This window comes from Arachis hypogaea, chromosome 15, assembly GCF_003086295.3.
Source record: "Arachis hypogaea cultivar Tifrunner chromosome 15, arahy.Tifrunner.gnm2.J5K5, whole genome shotgun sequence".
Classification (NCBI taxonomy): domain Eukaryota; kingdom Viridiplantae; phylum Streptophyta; class Magnoliopsida; order Fabales; family Fabaceae; genus Arachis; species Arachis hypogaea.
Window position 1 is genome coordinate 42,473,148 of NC_092050.1, and position 17,616 is coordinate 42,490,763.

The window sequence follows — 17,616 nt, forward strand, 5'->3', positions numbered from 1 at the left end:
CCACCATCTTGGTTGTAATCCTCTTCTCTAGTGTTGGAAAATAGAGTTTTCTTATGCATGGCCTCCAGATCCAACGTATGATAGTGACTTGGTACATTTGATAGCGCCGGAATAGAGTGGAGGGGGGAGGCAAAACATAGCACACCGCGCTCTCTCGGCCGGTGTCTCCGGTACAAACTCCTCCTCATCATCCCCTTCCGAAGAATCACTATCGGCGCGATCGGCAACGTATTCTTCGTCGGAGTCTTCCTCACCCACTCCATGTCTTCAACTGGAATGGCGACATGAATCGGTGGTGGTGCGAGAGGTCAATCGTCCTACACATAGGTCGAGTGTATAGAACCACCACCAACATCTCCAACCTCGGCGGATAGCTCCATCACTTGTTCCGCCATGATTCTCCCATGGATGTCAAACATGAGTTGCACATGCTCGTCCACTAGGAGCCAAAATAGTCAAAACCGAAAAACTCCATTACCCAACGGTGCTAGCAACATATACCCCACCCTTCCGACCTATCTCGTCCTTGTGTCACCAAGGTTGCTCAATATCAAACTCTTCAACTCAGACAACAAACTTACACGCCGAGTGCGCAACAGTAATGGATTCTCACACTCAAATATCACTCCATTGTCGCCGTTTCTCATACGACAATTGGGGTAAACACATACAACTACATATCCGCTATTACTAGACATTTTTGCCTTCTTTTTGTGAGAAAAACGGGAGAGAAGAAGATGTGCAATATTTGTGGAAAATGCCAACGGTTGCACAACCTTTTATAGCTGTTGAAAATTTGTCCTATTGTATCTCGTTTATACTGCAAACGCATTAATTTAACACGTATCTCGTTTACTCTACAAACGAGATATATAAGTATCACGCGCACATGCCTTATCTCGTTTACACTATAAACAAGATAAGGTTGGGAGACGGATTTCTGTTATAATTTTTAAGATTATTTATTTCAATAATAAATACATTTATTTAAATAAAAAATCCTAAGCTCTTAAAATATATCAGCTAATCAAATACAAGATTTTCATGTATATTCTCTTAACAGTAGTTGTATTTTCTGGTTAATTTTTTACCCTTTAATATTCACCCTCAAGCATCATCGATTTGTTAATTTTATAGAAGTTCAATATAATAACGATTTCAAATTTCATTTTTCTTAATACTGCATTACATGATTAAATAGTAATATAACAATTATTATTTAAAAAAATCCTAAACATTTGTCACGTAGGATGCATTTTTCAACTTTGATTCTCTTCATTTTCTTCGTATTCTTTGATATTTTCTATCTTCATTATCATCTTCATTATCTTTGTTTTCTTCGTTTTCTTTTTTAATGGGTAAAAACACCCTCCTCATGGTCTCTATATTTAATAATAAAGCATGATGATGAATGATAAAATAAGTAGAGACAAAATGTTTTTTTTTAATTGATTAAAATTAATTATAAAAAAAATTTAGCTACCTATACTTTTAGAAGGTCGTTGCAAAAGGCAACTCTAATTATATTTTAAGTTTAGGCATAACTAATATTTTTGTCTATAATAATATTACAGAATTGTAAATTTAAAAAAAAATAAATTATATCTTAATATTTAATTTTTATTACAAATTTTAAAAATTAATATCTAACGTTCTTGTAAAAAATATTAAAGATTTTATAATGAACAAAAAAAGTAATAAGTGTCATCATGACAATATAAAAACATGTGAATAAATAATGATTAAAAAAAAGTAATACTTTGGTAATAAATTTTGAATTGGTGGCATATAGATTAAGGATTTATCTATTTTGTGTTCTAAAAACATACGCTACAATTATAAATTAAAATTTCTTTTATTAAAAATACAAAAAATTTAAATTTTCATTGCATTTGTTTTATATTTATTAAATAAAAAAATTTAAAACCTTTTACAAATAGTAAACTTATCATGTACTCTTAAAATATATGTTAACTAAATCCTATAGGTTAAAAAGCCAAGAAATAGAAATGAGTGGACAAAGAAGAGAAAAATTTATTTTAATTTCAATAATATAAAATGGTAAATGACAGATTTTGATTGATAAATTAATAATATATAATATCTTTTAACTTCAATTTCAATTGCAATAAAAAATATCATATGATACATTTTCGTTGTTAAATTTGTAATTAGAAATCAATAATAATATATAAAAGAGATTGAATAAGTAGAGAAAGAAAAAAGATAAATAAGGGGAGAGGGAGAATGAGAAACTTGATTTTAGAGGGAAAATTTTCAATTCAATTATAAGAAAGTGTCATGTAACAAATTTTAATTATAAAATTAATAAATATATAATGGATTCACTTGTGTCTCCTGAAAAAAAAAAAAAAAACAAATGATATATTTGAGAACGAAATGGTAAATACATTCATAATCAGTTTATCAAAAATAAAAATATAATTTATTTAATAAAGTTAGACGGCCAAATGATTTCTAAATTAAGTCCAACCAAGTTCACTAGTTATGATTTCTAAACTAAGTCCAACCAAGTTCACTAGTTATAGCGCGTTTCTTCAATGTTGTCAACGTCGTCTTCTTCTCTTGTTTGTTTTTTTTTCCTCCTCTTTTTTCCCTTCTCATCCTACTTATTATCATCATCGTGGTCTTTTTTTTTCATCTTCTCCTATATATCTTCTTCTCCTATATATGTAAACAGACTATATCATAGAAATTTTAAATCACAACACAGAATTTTTTAAAGAACTAATGCCCAGAATATTGACACCAACCAACAAAATGCACATAGCATAAAAATTTTGGTGCATTGTACAAAATTTTTTGAAGGACTATATGTCCAAATATCAACCGACAAAATACATATAACACCAAAATTTTAGTGTACAACACAGTTTTAATGCACAACAGAAATTTTTATGTATAGCACAAAAATTTTTGAAAGACCATATGTACAGAATATTAACTCACCCAACTAACAAAATACATTCACAATAAAAATTTATGTGCTATGTGTAAAAAATTTTGTGCCATGGACAAAATTTGTGTTTTGGGCAAAAATTTCTATGCTATAACAATAAACTTGTACTATTTGCAAAAATTTCTGTGCTATCTAAAAAAATTTCTATTCTATGTCAATAAATTTGTGTTTCATATCAAACATTGAGCGGCACTCAGAAGATACTTACAGGATCTTCTATCAAACAAACCATAATAACACACTAATCCAATATTTTTGCTTTGACGTTAAGAAAAAGGGTACATAAACATAATGCTCATAAATTTTTATTAAAAAAAAAAAAGGAGTATGAATGATACTCATTCCTACATTATATTTATCTTGCTTGTGCTCTCATCAAGGGAAGCATTTCATCCTCTGTAAAATGAAAAATAAAACCCATGTTAATAGCAGAACAGGGATAATTATATTGGTGTGTGTTCAAGAAAACCAAGATCAATTACCTGTTTTTCAACTTCAACAGCGGATGCAGCTAACCTGCGCTTCAATATCGATCTATCTTGCTCACAATTTTCTGTCTCCGTGTCTAAAAATACAGCAAGCATGGTTCAGAAGATTGTAATAGAGAATGAGCTCGAAAACCAGCGGGCTTCAACAAAATTAGAGGATCAAGTAGCACATCGCAAGTTATAATGCTAGAATAAGAAACTAAACAAAACATTTAAGTTTGAAAGAATCTTACCATAGTAATACGATGACAGAATCGTGATGCGTTCTGTTGGCTGGAAAAAAGGGGAAAAAAAATCATATTATTACTTAAAGAAAATAAGAATCGGAAGGATGTTTGAAAACATTAACCAAGGATAATTAGGAATTCTCTGAGGATGGGTTAAATGTTGAGGCAGGGGATGAAGGAAATAAATGTAAAAACAGTGTGTCTAGAAACACTTCAGAACAATTTCAGAGTGAGGAGTGTATGCTAGAGACTGTTAAATTGCAAAACATTCTGATGCCGACTACAACAATCACAAAAACCGATAACTGATAACATTAAGATAGATCAGAAAAGCCAAAAAATCATCATTCAAATTACATTTCACCCTCAGACAAACTTGAACGACAGTTATTTGAACAGAGTTTTCTTAACTTCATTACAAAAACGACCCTCGACCTCGGCAATAAAAGATTGCAGGTGAAGAATTCCAATCTGCATGCTAGACATTACTATACAAAAACAGCAACCATGTCATAAAGATTCAACAATGTTTACCATGGTTGTTGACTGCCCAATACAGCCCTTCTCTTTTATCCAGACTTGATACCAATTATGTAAACATTTGAGAAGCAAAACAAAAAGTGGGAAGAGTTAGGCTACATTTTACTATATAGAACAATTTTCCTAAAAACACACACTCTGTTTCTTGTCTCATAAGTCTCTCAAGGTCTGCCTCTAGCTTCTCTTCAAATAAATGAATAGAAGAATATTGCAAAGAAAATCCATAAGCATCTCACATGTAAATTTATTAACTAATTTATGCATATGATCCACAATTTAACACTAAAAGAATGGTAAAATGCAAAATATGGATAGGTGTTTTAAGTTTACCATTACAAATATACCCTCTTTACGGGTAGGCAGCTGCTCGAGCTTTTTCAATGTATCATCACCTTTAGTAACTCTTCCAAATATTGCATACTGAAAAGAGCTCATATCAGCATACAGTACATAATGAAGTACATTTGACTGAATCATTTGAAATGACGTTAGGGCACTATATCTATCCCACCGTGCCGTCGAGATGAGGAGCATTTCCAAGTAGTATCGAGAATGAGGATGAACCACTGTCTGGATCATCATACCTGTAAGAACAATCTTAAATAGAATTTTAGAACAGTCACTGAAAACTAAAAGAGTAAATGGTTTAAGAATTTTAGAACATAAGCAATACAATTAAGATGAGTACGTTATCTAACTAACAAACTGATTATTCCCTATAAAAATCTTTTAAACTTTAGACTCTAGATTTTCTACAAGAAGTCTCGAATGTATAAAAGCTCCCCAGTCCCTGCGACTGATAACATCCTCAAGAAACTTGCATCAGTCGTAACATCACAAATGAACACTTCCGTTCCACACAGTTGTATTTGAAACATCATACAAAACTAAAGAACCAATAGCTTCCATCTAGAGAAACTTAACCTTCCCATAGAAAGAATACCACGAACATGTTTGACTTCGCTAAATTCGCCAACAACAGTCTTTTCAGCTTCTTTTCTTTGTTCCTCATTCATTGGAGCAGATCTTCCGCCCATAACATCTGCTACTTGGGCCACAAACCCCTTATCCACCTGAACATTGAATTTAGAACAAAAGTAAAAAAACCAATCACTTACATGCTGCAGCCACCAACTACATAAATACCTGATGTTACTTACTTATGCCCCGGAGAAACATACCCGAAAGAAATGGTTAGTGTTATAACCTCCAAGTCTGACAAGCTTAAAGATGTGATCAACAGTTTTGGGTGCAACAGTGGGAAAGAAACCAAATTCAATATCCCCATAATTTGTCTGCATTCAGAACACAAGTGATACACCATGAACAACAACACAGATGCTGATGTCAATTTATCAAACAAGTTATGTGCATACAAACTTCACAGTCAAGATGGATAAATTTCTCACTTCATCAACCACTTGATTCCAATTTTTCACACATAAACATAATAAATAATATACTTCAGCTAAATCACAAACATGGGCATCCATAGATTACAACATCAACAGCCCTTACATTGAAACTCAGCTCAAGACTTTAACTTTCACTACAGATTCAAGCAATTATGAATAGCAGGTCAAAGAGAAAGTAAATTTTGAAGTAAAAAACCTGAAAGACAACGCGGGTGGATCCAAGTTGGGGTTCCAGGGAAGAAATTAAAGACATCAATGACAACAAAATGCAAGCATTGATCATAAAGCTGAATCCTGGGCTATACATTTTGAGCAATGTTAGATTTGGAAACAGCTTCAGCTCCTGAAATTGGAGTCAACCATCCCAATTTCGGAAAACTAAAGTCCTGAGTAGAAAAGTTGTGTGTTGGTGTGTTTAACGGGCATGGCATTTTTTTTATGTTTTTTGGTTCACAGATATGGATTGATAGTTGATACTATAAAATATTATACTTTTCTTTTGGAAAGGTGATACAAGAAATATTTTTGTTTCTCAATAAATTAGTTTGGGCCAGCAAGAATAAATTAAAACATTTTCTTCTTTTTTTGGACGGGGCCTGGAATTTTATAACATTTAAGTTGAATTTAAAGCTAGGGACTGCGTAACGAGCAAAAATGCATTATGCCGAATCAGAATTTATTTAATATGAGCCCTATTGTAAAATAAAAGATATATATATAATAAAGTTGTATAAATAGAAGACTCTAGTATTAAAATAATCAGTTCAATAATAATTTATATATATATAATAAAATTATATGTTGTATTGTGTATATATATACAAAGATAGAAAGAAGTATTAAAAATAAAGAGAGAGAATCGCATTTGTTTATTGTTACAATCTCAATATAATAAAGATGGTTAATATTGCTATTAATATTATATGTAAAGAGTAATAGAAAATAGAATTTAAAATACTTATAAAATAAAAGAAGAGAAAGAATTGTAGTAAAAATATAAGGAGAAGAGTATTTGATTGCAGCATAAAAGAGGATTGATTTATTTGTAAGAAAGGGAGAATGGTATTTTGTTCTGTTGTTATGTAACTTTGAGAGGCTTGAACCTCTATTTATAGATGTACATAGGATAGATTTTCAAATGCTTATTAAAAGCATTCTTCCTTGAGAATACTACACCGCCCTTCATAAATGGGTATCCACGTAACAAATCTTATCTCAACACTCCCCCTTGGATGCTCATTTAGGGATATGCCTCATTAAAACCTTACTAAAGGAAAATCCTGTGGGAAAAACTTTAGTGAAGGAAAAAGAGTACAATATCCTTTGTGATGGGGACTGTCTCATTAAAAACCTTGTCAAGAAAAACCCAATGGGAAAAAAAACTTGACCAAGGAAAAAAGAGTACAGTCTCCCCCTCTTGCCGACATCATTTAATGTCTCAAAATCGGCGCATCCCAATCTTATGTACCAATCTTTCAAAGGAGGATTTTGGGAGTGACTTTGTAAATAAATCTGCCAGATTGTCACTTGAACGGATCTGTTGGACATCAATTGTCCCTTGATTTTGAAGGTCATGAGTGAAGAAGAATTTGGGAGAAATATGCTTTGTTCTATCACCTTTGATGTATCCACCCTTAAGTTGAGCAATGCATGCTGCATTATCTTCAAACAGGACAGTTGGAGCTATCTTATGATCAATCAGTCCACATGATGATAAAATATATTGAATCAGACTCCTCAGCCAAAAACACTCGCGACTAGCTTCATGAATCGCCAGTATTTCAGCATGATTAGAGGATGTTGCAGCAATCGTCTATTTCGTGGACCTCCAAGATATAGATGTACCACCATATGTGAACAGGTATCCTGTTTGAGATCTCCCTTTATATGGATCAGACAAGTATCCGGCATCTGCATAGCCAACTAGTTGTGACTTGGATCCATAGGGATAAAACAATCCCATATCAACCGTTCCATGAAGATATCGAAAAATTTGTTTGATTCCACTCCAATGTCTTCTGGTTGGAGAGGAACTATTCCTTGCTAGTAAATTCACCGCGAATGATATGTCAGGTCGCGTATTATTAGCAAGATACATTAGCGCTCCAATGGCACTAAGATATGGTACTTCAGGACCAAGGATATCTTCATTTTCTTCTTTAGGACGGAATTGATCCTTTTTCATATCCAAAGATCTTACGATCATTGGTGTACTTAATGGATGTGACTTATCCATATAAAATCTTTTCAAGATCCTTTCTGTGTATGTTGTTTGATGAATAAAGATCCCACCTTTTATATGCTCGATCTGCAGGCCGAGACAAAACTTAGTCTTTCCAAGATCTTTCATCTCAAACTCTTCTTTTAGAGTTTTTATAATTGTTGGAATCTCTTCAGGAGTCCCAATGATATTTAAATCATCAACGTACACAGCAATTATAATGAACCCAGATGTAGTTTTCTTTATGAAAACACATGGGCAGATATCATCATTCTTGAAACCGTTTTTGGCCAGATACTCAGTAAGACGATTATACCACATTTGTCCAGATTGCTTTAGACCATATAAAGATATTTACAATTTGACTGAGTATAACCCTTGCGAATATTCACTGGATGGTTTAGATATCTTTAGTCCTTCAGGGACTTTCATATAGATATCCCGATCTAATGAGCCGTACAAATAGGCTGTTACCACATCCATTGAATGCATATGCAGTTTATGATATGCAGATAAACTGACCAAATAACGCAATGTTATTGCATCCACTACAGGGGAATACGTTTCTTCATAATCTATACCGGGCCTTCGTGAAAAACCTTGTGCCACAAGTCGGGCTTTATAGCGCACAACTTCATTTTTCTCATTTCGTTTTCTCACAAATACCCATTTGTATCCAACGGGTTTTACATCTTCTGGTGTACGGACTACAGGTCCAAAGACTTCACGTTTTGTAAGTGAGTCTAATTCAACCTTCATGGCTGCTTCCCATTTTGGCCAATCATTTCTTTGTCGACATTCTTCAACTGATCTTGGCTCAAGATCCTTACTTTCATGCATGATATTTAATGCCACATTATATGCAAATATTTCATTGACAATTGTCTTATTTCGGTCCCATTTCTCTACTGTAAAGACATAATTTATCGAGATCTCGTCATTTTCACAATTTTCAGGTACCTAAACGTCTTCTGGCGTTATATCAGAATTTTGGACAACTGCCGGTGTCTTTACTATGTCTTTTTCAACAGGAATCGTATTTACCTCTTTTCTCTTTCGAGGATTTTTGTCTTTGGAACCGACAGGCCTGCCACGCTTCTGGCGTGTATTTGCTTCAGTGGCTATTTGTCCTACTGGGACATCAATTCGAATTGGGGCATTTTCCGCCCTACCACGCTTCTGGCGTGAATTTGCTTCAGTGGCTACTTGTCCCACTGGGACATAAATTCGAATTGGGGCATTTTCCGCTGGTATATAAGATTTGGTTATCCTCTTTGTATCAGAAAATGCATCAGGCAATTCATTTGCTATTCTTTGCAAATGTATAATCTTTTGAACTTCCAGTTCACATTGCCCTGATCGAGGATCTAAATGCATCAACGATGATGCATTCCAGTTAAGTTCCTTTTCAGGAAACTTATTCTCTCCCCCTAATGTTGGAAATTTTGATTCATCAAAATGACAATCCGCAAACCGGGCTTTAAACACATCACCAGTTTGTATCTCAAGATACCTCACTATAGAGGGAGAATCATATCCAACATATATCCCCAATTTTCTTTGGGGTCCCATTTTGGTGCGATTAGGTGGTGCAATGGGAACATATATCGCACACCCAAATATTCTTAAATGGGAAACATTTGGCTGCTGGCCAAAAGCTAATTGCATAGGGGAGAACTGATGGTAACTCGTTGGCCTCAAACGAATAAGTGCTGCGGCATGTAAAACTGCATGCCCCCCAAATCGAGGTTGGGAGATTTGTTCTCATAAGTAAGGGTCTAGCAATTAATTGGAGGCGTTTAATAAGTGATTCTGCTAACCCATTTTGTGTGTGAACATAAGCTACTGGATGTTCAACACTTATTCCATTAGCCATACAATAAGCATCAAAAGCTTGGGAAGTAAATTCACCAGCATTATCAAGATGAATTGCTTTAATTGGATTTTCTGGAAATTGTGCTTTTAATCGAATAATTTGAGCCAGTAATCTCGCAAACGCCAGGTTGCGAGAAGATAATAAGCACACATGTGACCATCTCGAAGATGCGTCTATCAGGACCATAAAATATCTAAAAGATCCACATGGTGGATGAATAGGTCCACATATATCACCTTGAATCCTTTCTAGGAATTCAGGAGACTCAAATCCAATCTTTACTGGTGATGGCCTTAAAATTAACTTCCCTTGAGAACATACAGCACAACAAAATTCACTAGTTTTAAGAATCTTCTGGTTCTTTAGTGAATGTCCATGAGAGTTTTCAATAATTTTTCTCATCATGGTTGTTCCCGGATGACCCAAACGATCGTGCCAAGTTATGAATTCATTTGGGCTAGTAAACTTCTGGTTTACAGTGGCATGTGATTCAACTGCACTAATCTTAGTATAATACAACCCAGATGAAAGAGAGGGTAATTTCTCTAATATAACTTTCTTATTTGAATCATGAGTTGTGATATATAAATACTCATGATCTCCCTCATTCATAGTCTCAATATGATATCCATTTCGGCGAATATCTTTAAAGCTCAACAAGTTTCTTCGAGACTTGGTAGATAACAGTGCATTATTTATTATAAATTTTGTTCCTCCAGGAAACAAAATTATAGCTCTTCCGGAGCCTTCTATCACATTGCCTGAGCCAATAATAGTGTTAATATATTCCTCTTTTGGCACAAGATGGGTAAAATATATATCACTTTTGAGAATAGTGTGTGAACTTGCACTATCCGCAAGGCATACATCTTCATTACATATCCTTGCCATTCTTCAAAAACAAATAATAATAAAATGAGTAGTATGCACAGTTAAATTGAATACTTGATCAGAATTATTTTTCTAAGAAACACTGTACATAAAATAATGTCATATACTGAAATTTTATTTTAAAATTTGACACATTTAATAATTTCAAAATTTATTAATATTTCATTATTTATGTACATCACATTTGAAACTTAAATACATAGAAAATAAAACTTAACAATAAGTTTTTTACATTATTTATTTACATATATACTTCACAATCCCACATATTAAACTATTCCATCATTGATCAAATGACCAATATTTCCTTCAGGGTCCTCAAAGAAATCAGATACATCATAATGAGTGGTGGAGTTCTCAGCATCATTTGAAACAAAATTTGTTTCCTTTCCTTTGTCGTTCTTTTTCAAAGATGCCTGGTAAAGATCGACTAGGTGCCTTGGGGTACGATAGGTACGTGACCAATGGCCCTTTCCACCACAACGGAAATACTTTTCCTTGGTTGATTTATTCTGCCCGATATTCCTTTCTTTGTCCCACTTCTGGTGAGATCCTCTCTTTTGAACATAATTCTTTTGCCTTCCATAATTTTTCTTGTTATTAAAAGCTTGCCATTTACCTCTTCTGGGGTAATGATTTGCCGCATTTACTTCAAGAAATGGGGCGGCGCCAGCTGGGCGCGCTTCATGATTTTTTAATAACAACTCATTGTTGCGTTCTGCAACAAGAAGGCAAGAAATTAACTCAGAATATTTTTTAAACCCTTTCTCTCGATACTGCTGCTGCAGGAGCACATTCGAGGCATGGAAGGTTGAGAAAGTTTTCTCCAACATATCATGATCAGTTATTTTTTCCCCACACAATTTAATTCGTGAGGTGATTCGAAACATTGCAGAATTATATTTATTTATAGATTTAAAATCTTGTAAACGCAAATGCGTCCATTCATACCGGGCTTGAGGAAGTATCACCGTTTTCTGATGATTGTACCTTTCTTCAAGGTCTTTCCAAAGATCTGCAGGATCTTTTAATGTGAGATATTCATTTTTCAATCCCTCGTCAAGGTGACGACGAAGAAAAATCATGGCTTTGGCTTTATCCTTCTGGGATGCATTATTTTCAGCCTTAATGGTATCTCCAAGATCTATTGAATCAAGATGGATTTCAGCATCTAATATCCATGATAAATAATTGTTTCCAGATATATCAAGAGCATTGAATTCAAGATGAGAGAGCTTCGACATAATGAAAAATTATTACCTGAGTCTTCCTAAAAATTTGATCAGAGTCTCGTGCTGATAACGTATTGTAAAATAAAAGATATATATATAATAAAGTTGTATAAATAGAAGACTCTAGTATTAAAATAATTAGCTCAATAATAATTTATATATATATATACAAAGATAGAAAGAAGTATTAAAAATAAAGAGAGAGAGAATCGCATTTGTTTATTGTTACAATCTCAATATAATAAAGATGGTTAATATTGCTATTAATATTATATGTAAAGAGTAATAGAAAATAGAATTTAAAATACTTATAAAATAAAAGAAGAGAAAGAATTGTAGTAAAAATATAAGGAGAAGAGTATTTGATTGCAGCATAAAAGAGGATTGATTTATTTGTAAGAAAGGGAGAATGGTATTTTGTTCTGTTGTTATGTAACTTTCAGAGCTTAAACCTCTATTTATAGATGTACATAGGATAGATTTTCAAATGCTTATTAAAAACATTCTTCTTTGAGAATACTACACCGCCCTTCATAAATGGACATCCACGTAACAAATCTTATCTCAACAAGCCCAATTTTTTTCCCACTAAAGATAGTAGTTGAAGAAAGTGATACAGTCATGAACCAAAAAAAAAAAAAGTGATGCAGTTGCCTTTTTTAGCCTTTATTTATTTATTTTAACTTTATTATTATTTGTACAACTTTGTGTTGCTTCATCTTAATTTTTACTCTCTATCAATATCTTTACGGTGACTTTTCAATAAATTAATTAAAATAATATTAAACCCAAACGATTCTTTGTTATAAGTATGGTTTTTTTTTTTTGTATTATGTGTATTTTTAATATATGTGTGTAAAGTTGGTCTCTGGTTTTGGGTCAAGAAGTTGGTTCTAGATATTTGTATGAAGCCCAAGAAAATTGGTTACAGATTTAATACAAGCTTACAAAGGGTTTATGGGTCTGTGAGCCTTATATGAAACAGGGGGTGTCCAGCAGGTATCCGTCAAAATATCATTTTTTGGCTGTGGACCTAAGTTTTGTTTAAAGGTTTACTGTTAGTAAATAGATAAGATGCCAACGAGTTATAGCTCAAATGACATAGTTTTCTTATACTCACTTAGAAATTACGGGTTTGAATTTCTCTATCTTTGATAGTAAAAAAAAAAAAAAAACCAGATAGGGGTGGCAACCGGACGGGTAGAGGCGTGTTTTTACTCTACCCGATCCCCCGTCGCCCTACAATAACTCGCATAGAATCCGTCCTGCTTCTATCCTCGGAAGTACTTGTTCCACCCCTACCTGTCCCTATAATTATTAAAATCCAATAAATAAAATAAATTTTTAAAATTTATATAACCATCGTTACATACATATCATAAATTATAAAATTTTAAATATGATATAATATTATTAATCATTTAACTAATTATTTTGCATATATTACACATATTATATATATATATATATATACTAGAACGAGTAAGAGAAGGTATTATCTAAACCCGATCCCGTTCCGTACCATCCAAAAATTCGTCCTGCTATAAATTCCCCTTAGTACGGGACGGATAATTACCTGCCCCTAGGGCTGGCAATGGGTAGGGTAGGGTAGGGTAGGGTAGGGTAGAGTTTGGGTTCTACTCTAACCCTACCCGCGGGTTGAAAACTTTTTTAAAATTCTACCCTATCCCTACCCACGGGTTGAAAATCTCTCAACCCTAACCCTACACGCACCCTAAAGTTCTAAACCCTATCCTACTTGACCCTACCGAAGAAAAATAAAAAAAAATTAAGTAAATATAAAATTCAACCATTCTAAATTTCATACATATTAATAAAATAGAAAATAAAATACTAAATTTAAATTTAAATTAAAAATAATAAAATCTTAAAGAAATCCAATATAAAACTACAAATAATATAATCATCAACTAACTTAGTGGTTATTTCAAGTTTTTATAAGAGAAAGATTGTGAGTTCAACACTCACTTTCTTCACTACATACATAACTTTTACATATAATATTATATAATATATTAGGGATGTAGATAGGGTAGGGTAGGGTATATCCTAAACCCGTACCCTAAGATAAACTCACATTCTATTCTACCTTACCCGCAGCAAGTCGGATAGACAATAACGGATTAGTCCGAATTAGATACCTACAAATAAGATATATATTGCCAGCCCTACTTGCCCCAAGTGAGTAGAGACAGATGAATACCCACAAATTCAAATAGTGTTACCATCTCTATAAATAAATTATAAGATTCAAACTTCAAATATTTATTTAAACAGATTAGCAAGTTAATTACTAGATCAACCAAAGCATAATTTTAATAAAAAAAGCTACGACCAAAAAACCAATTAGAATTCCAGTCGACAAATATATAGAAACCGACCAATAAAATAAAACAAGAAGCGGACACAAACAAAAATAAGAAGAAATTAGTGTATCCTCCGAAAGAAAAAAAAAATCAAAAATAAAATAAAATAAAATCAGAGGAACGTGCATTATTGAATAAAATAATATTTTCAAGAAATAACTAGATATTTTCTTACTTGACGTTGCAGCTTTTTTCTCAGTATCTCACTCTCATTTTTCTTCAATCTCTATTTCACTTTCTTCTTTGCGTTTCCCATAAAATCTACTATACAAAAACTTAGCTAAAAAAATGAAAACACCTTGTCTTTTGCCAAAAAGTTATTATTATTATTATTATTATTATTATTATTATTATTATTATTATTATTATTATTATTATTATTATTATTATTATTATCCATAACGAAGACTTTGAACGGCAGAAAATTAAATCATAGGGTGCTTGACCTTTTAAAACCGTAGATATAGGCATAGCCCAAATTTTGGGCACATGCTAATGTATGTTTAGGGTTCAACATTTCTACATAGAAATGATAGTAACAGGGAGCTTTTCTCCTCTTGTTTTTATTGTTCAACACCAAACTTCCTGTTGCCATAGGCATTAACCACTATAAATTAAAGTGAATAAAAAATTGTACAGTGTATTACATGTGCATTAGGGAGAAAAGAACAATAACACCTAATTAAGCACAAAATTGTCAATTCTTATTATTACTAACACTGTTAATCATCAATGGAGACATGAGAAGGCTACTGCACCAGTTCCCTCTCTATATTCTCTATAAGTTATAGGTGTGATCGTTTTAGAATATGCCAATTCTTTCAAGTGGGAAAATAATTTGCCTAAACAAAATTCTCTAGCAACAAAATTCTTTCAAGAGGGGAATATGTGCCATGTTTAAAGAGTGTGCTTGTGATCCTAATTAGGCCAGCAGAGCAACGCAACTGAATGGAGACTCTATTCTTTAATAATTGTTTGGCATTTTGCATCTTTTTCTATCAATTGTAGTTGAAATACTGTTGTCTTATAATTTTTTTTCTTTTCGTGTCTTTTTAATAATTTTATTATTTATTTTTGTTGTTGTTTTTGGTCAATGACAATTTTATTCTTGGTGGATATGACAATTTTATTCTTCAAAGAAGAACCGGAACCTGATTCCAATTTGAGCTATTATTCTGGCCCAAAAGCCCAGCCCCAATGGCAATAAGCCAATAATGAGTGTCTTCATTCAATGTATGTATCTTTTGTTGGAAGAAAATTAAGAAGATTCACTTTCTTATGTATATGTGTAGTTAGCATTATCGATGTGCAATTTATTCGAAGTATAGCATATACTTCGCCTTTTAATTAACTATTTTGTGTTCTAAGTAAGTATTAGGAATGATTTTTTTTTGCTAAGAGACCTAATGGAATAATATCCTTTTTTGAGTCTCTATGGATCGAGTTGAATTAATCAAGTTCTTGGTAATGAGATTCTATCAACATTCAACAAAACATCATTTTCATAATTGAGTTAGAAATTTTGAATTTTTTTTATTTTACATATTATTAATATTTGCAAATAATGTTCTCAATTTCAAGTCTTATCTTAGAGTGAAAGATTAAGTGTGAAGAAGTCACTTTATCAAAAATTAAAAAAAAAATGGGCCATAAAACATGTTTGTATACATGGCGATATGAATGATATTTCAACACGATAGTAAATATGATTTGTTGCATCAAACAACTTGGGTTGCTTTTTCTTCCATTTCCCCTATGACTTAATTTCTAAACGTATGGAATTGTTCTGCCAAAGAATTCTTTCCTTGCAAATATAGATTATAGTGATGGATACAAGTGTTCGTTTTCCTAGTGTTTAATGTTTGGGATCGGATTATTATCTCATATAATTTTCGCTATATAGACTTAGACCTATAAAAGCCGAAACTAAAATGACCACAAATATAACTTCTGGGTTCTCATAACCCGTAAGCCACGCAAGCCCAGACGGGTACCACTCGGAAGTTCTAAAGCAACTAGAGTTAACTAGTTAAACCATAGGCTATGAATATAAGAATTATCAAGTGCATACTAAAAATCAGATATTATATATTTATGTATAATATTAGTTTAAAAAATGAATTTTTTTTGACAAAAGGGCGTTTTTGACTGCCAATAATTTTGATAATAGAATGATTATAGAAGTAGAAACAGATAAGCTGAAGTCGAAAAAAGATGGTGCAAAGAACGTCAAAGTTGAAAGACAGTTATTATCTTTCTTTAAATATCAAGACTTGTTACTCGACCTTTAAGATGGGTGGAAAACATGAGTGCGAAATTTGAGGAACAAGCTGAAGAAAACGTGGGATTTGAAGATCAAGAAAAATGTAAGTATCAAAATTTGGGAGTTAAAATTCTTTATGGTAAAGGCAAGGTCGTGACTGAGAAAAATGAGGAAGTAAGATTGTGGACAAAGATTCTCCATAATAAGACTATCTTCATAGTCTCTAAATAAAAGAAACCCAGAAGAGTTATGGGACTTCAATAAAAAACACTAGATCATCACATCAAAATTCTGCCAAAATTTTCAGTCTCTGCAACACAACGAAAGCCAATGGAGTATAAGTTCATGTGAGTATTTGAAGTCCACTTTTATTTTCTTTTTTTCATTTCTTTTCATTTATTTGTTTTCTTTTCATTTATTTGCTTTACACATTTTATTTATACTTCTTTTGTTCAAGTGTTTTGCTTTCTTTCAATTTCGATTTGTACACTTTCATTTATTTTCTTTCAATATTTTGTTGTTATTTTTCTTTTTTTTTTCAATTCTAAGTTACGCTTTCATTTATTTAAAGCTTTCATTTGCTTTATTTATTTTCTTTTATTGCAATTTTTTGTTATTTAATTTGCCACAATTCAATCATTTCGTACATTTTTTGCATTTTCGACACAAATATTAAGTAATTTTGGGGTCGAGCTCATTTTTTTTTCAGAGGAGTCGTATTTGCTCCCCGAACTCAGATTTTGATACAAACTTGATTCGACAATATCAAAAATCAAGTGAAATAAATGTATTGTTTAACTTATTTTTAATGTATATTTTATATTTTGACATGTATTTTATATCAATAATTAATTTAATGGCCGAGTTTTAATGTATATATATCATAGTTGAATAAATATAGCCTCAATCGTATGTAGTCATTTCAAAATCTTTTTCCAATACTCTTTATCATCACCATGACTGAAACCACCAGGTACCCTCCCATTAGTGCTGTTTCCAACAACAACCTCAATCTTGCTACCGACCTCAAGACTCTCTGCCCCATTCTGAAGACCATAAGAGCCATCACTTTTGCCTACTCTTTCAACATCTTTTT

General features: G+C 32.5%; 1 protein-coding gene across 1 annotated transcript; it reads right to left on the minus strand.

Annotated features, from left to right (window-relative positions):
• Positions 1-3,109: 3,109 nt before the first annotated feature.
• On the minus strand, positions 3,110-6,110 carry LOC112750219 (peptidyl-prolyl cis-trans isomerase CYP23). The gene is made up of 8 exons (XM_025798828.2): positions 5,847-6,110; positions 5,417-5,530; positions 5,160-5,308; positions 4,747-4,819; positions 4,566-4,655; positions 3,702-3,741; positions 3,463-3,545; positions 3,110-3,376 (listed from the first exon to the last, which is right to left on the minus strand). The coding sequence occupies exons 1-8, from the start codon at positions 5,955-5,957 to the stop codon at positions 3,356-3,358; spliced, it is 681 nt and encodes a 226-aa protein (XP_025654613.1). The 5' UTR covers positions 5,958-6,110; the 3' UTR covers positions 3,110-3,355.
• Positions 6,111-17,616: the final 11,506 nt, after the last annotated feature.

Excerpts from the sequence above, each read along its gene's own strand:
- LOC112750219 (XM_025798828.2), bottom strand. The coding sequence starts at position 5,957 with ATGTATAGCCCAGGATTCAGCTTTATGATCAATGCTTGCATTTTGTTG. Across the intron at positions 4,820-5,159 it reads GGTATTCTTTCTATGGGAAG|GTATGATGATCCAGACAGTG; the intron begins GTTAAGTTTCTC and ends TTGTTCTTACAG. Across the intron at positions 3,377-3,462 it reads CTGTTGAAGTTGAAAAACAG|AGGATGAAATGCTTCCCTTG; the intron begins GTAATTGATCTT and ends TTCATTTTACAG.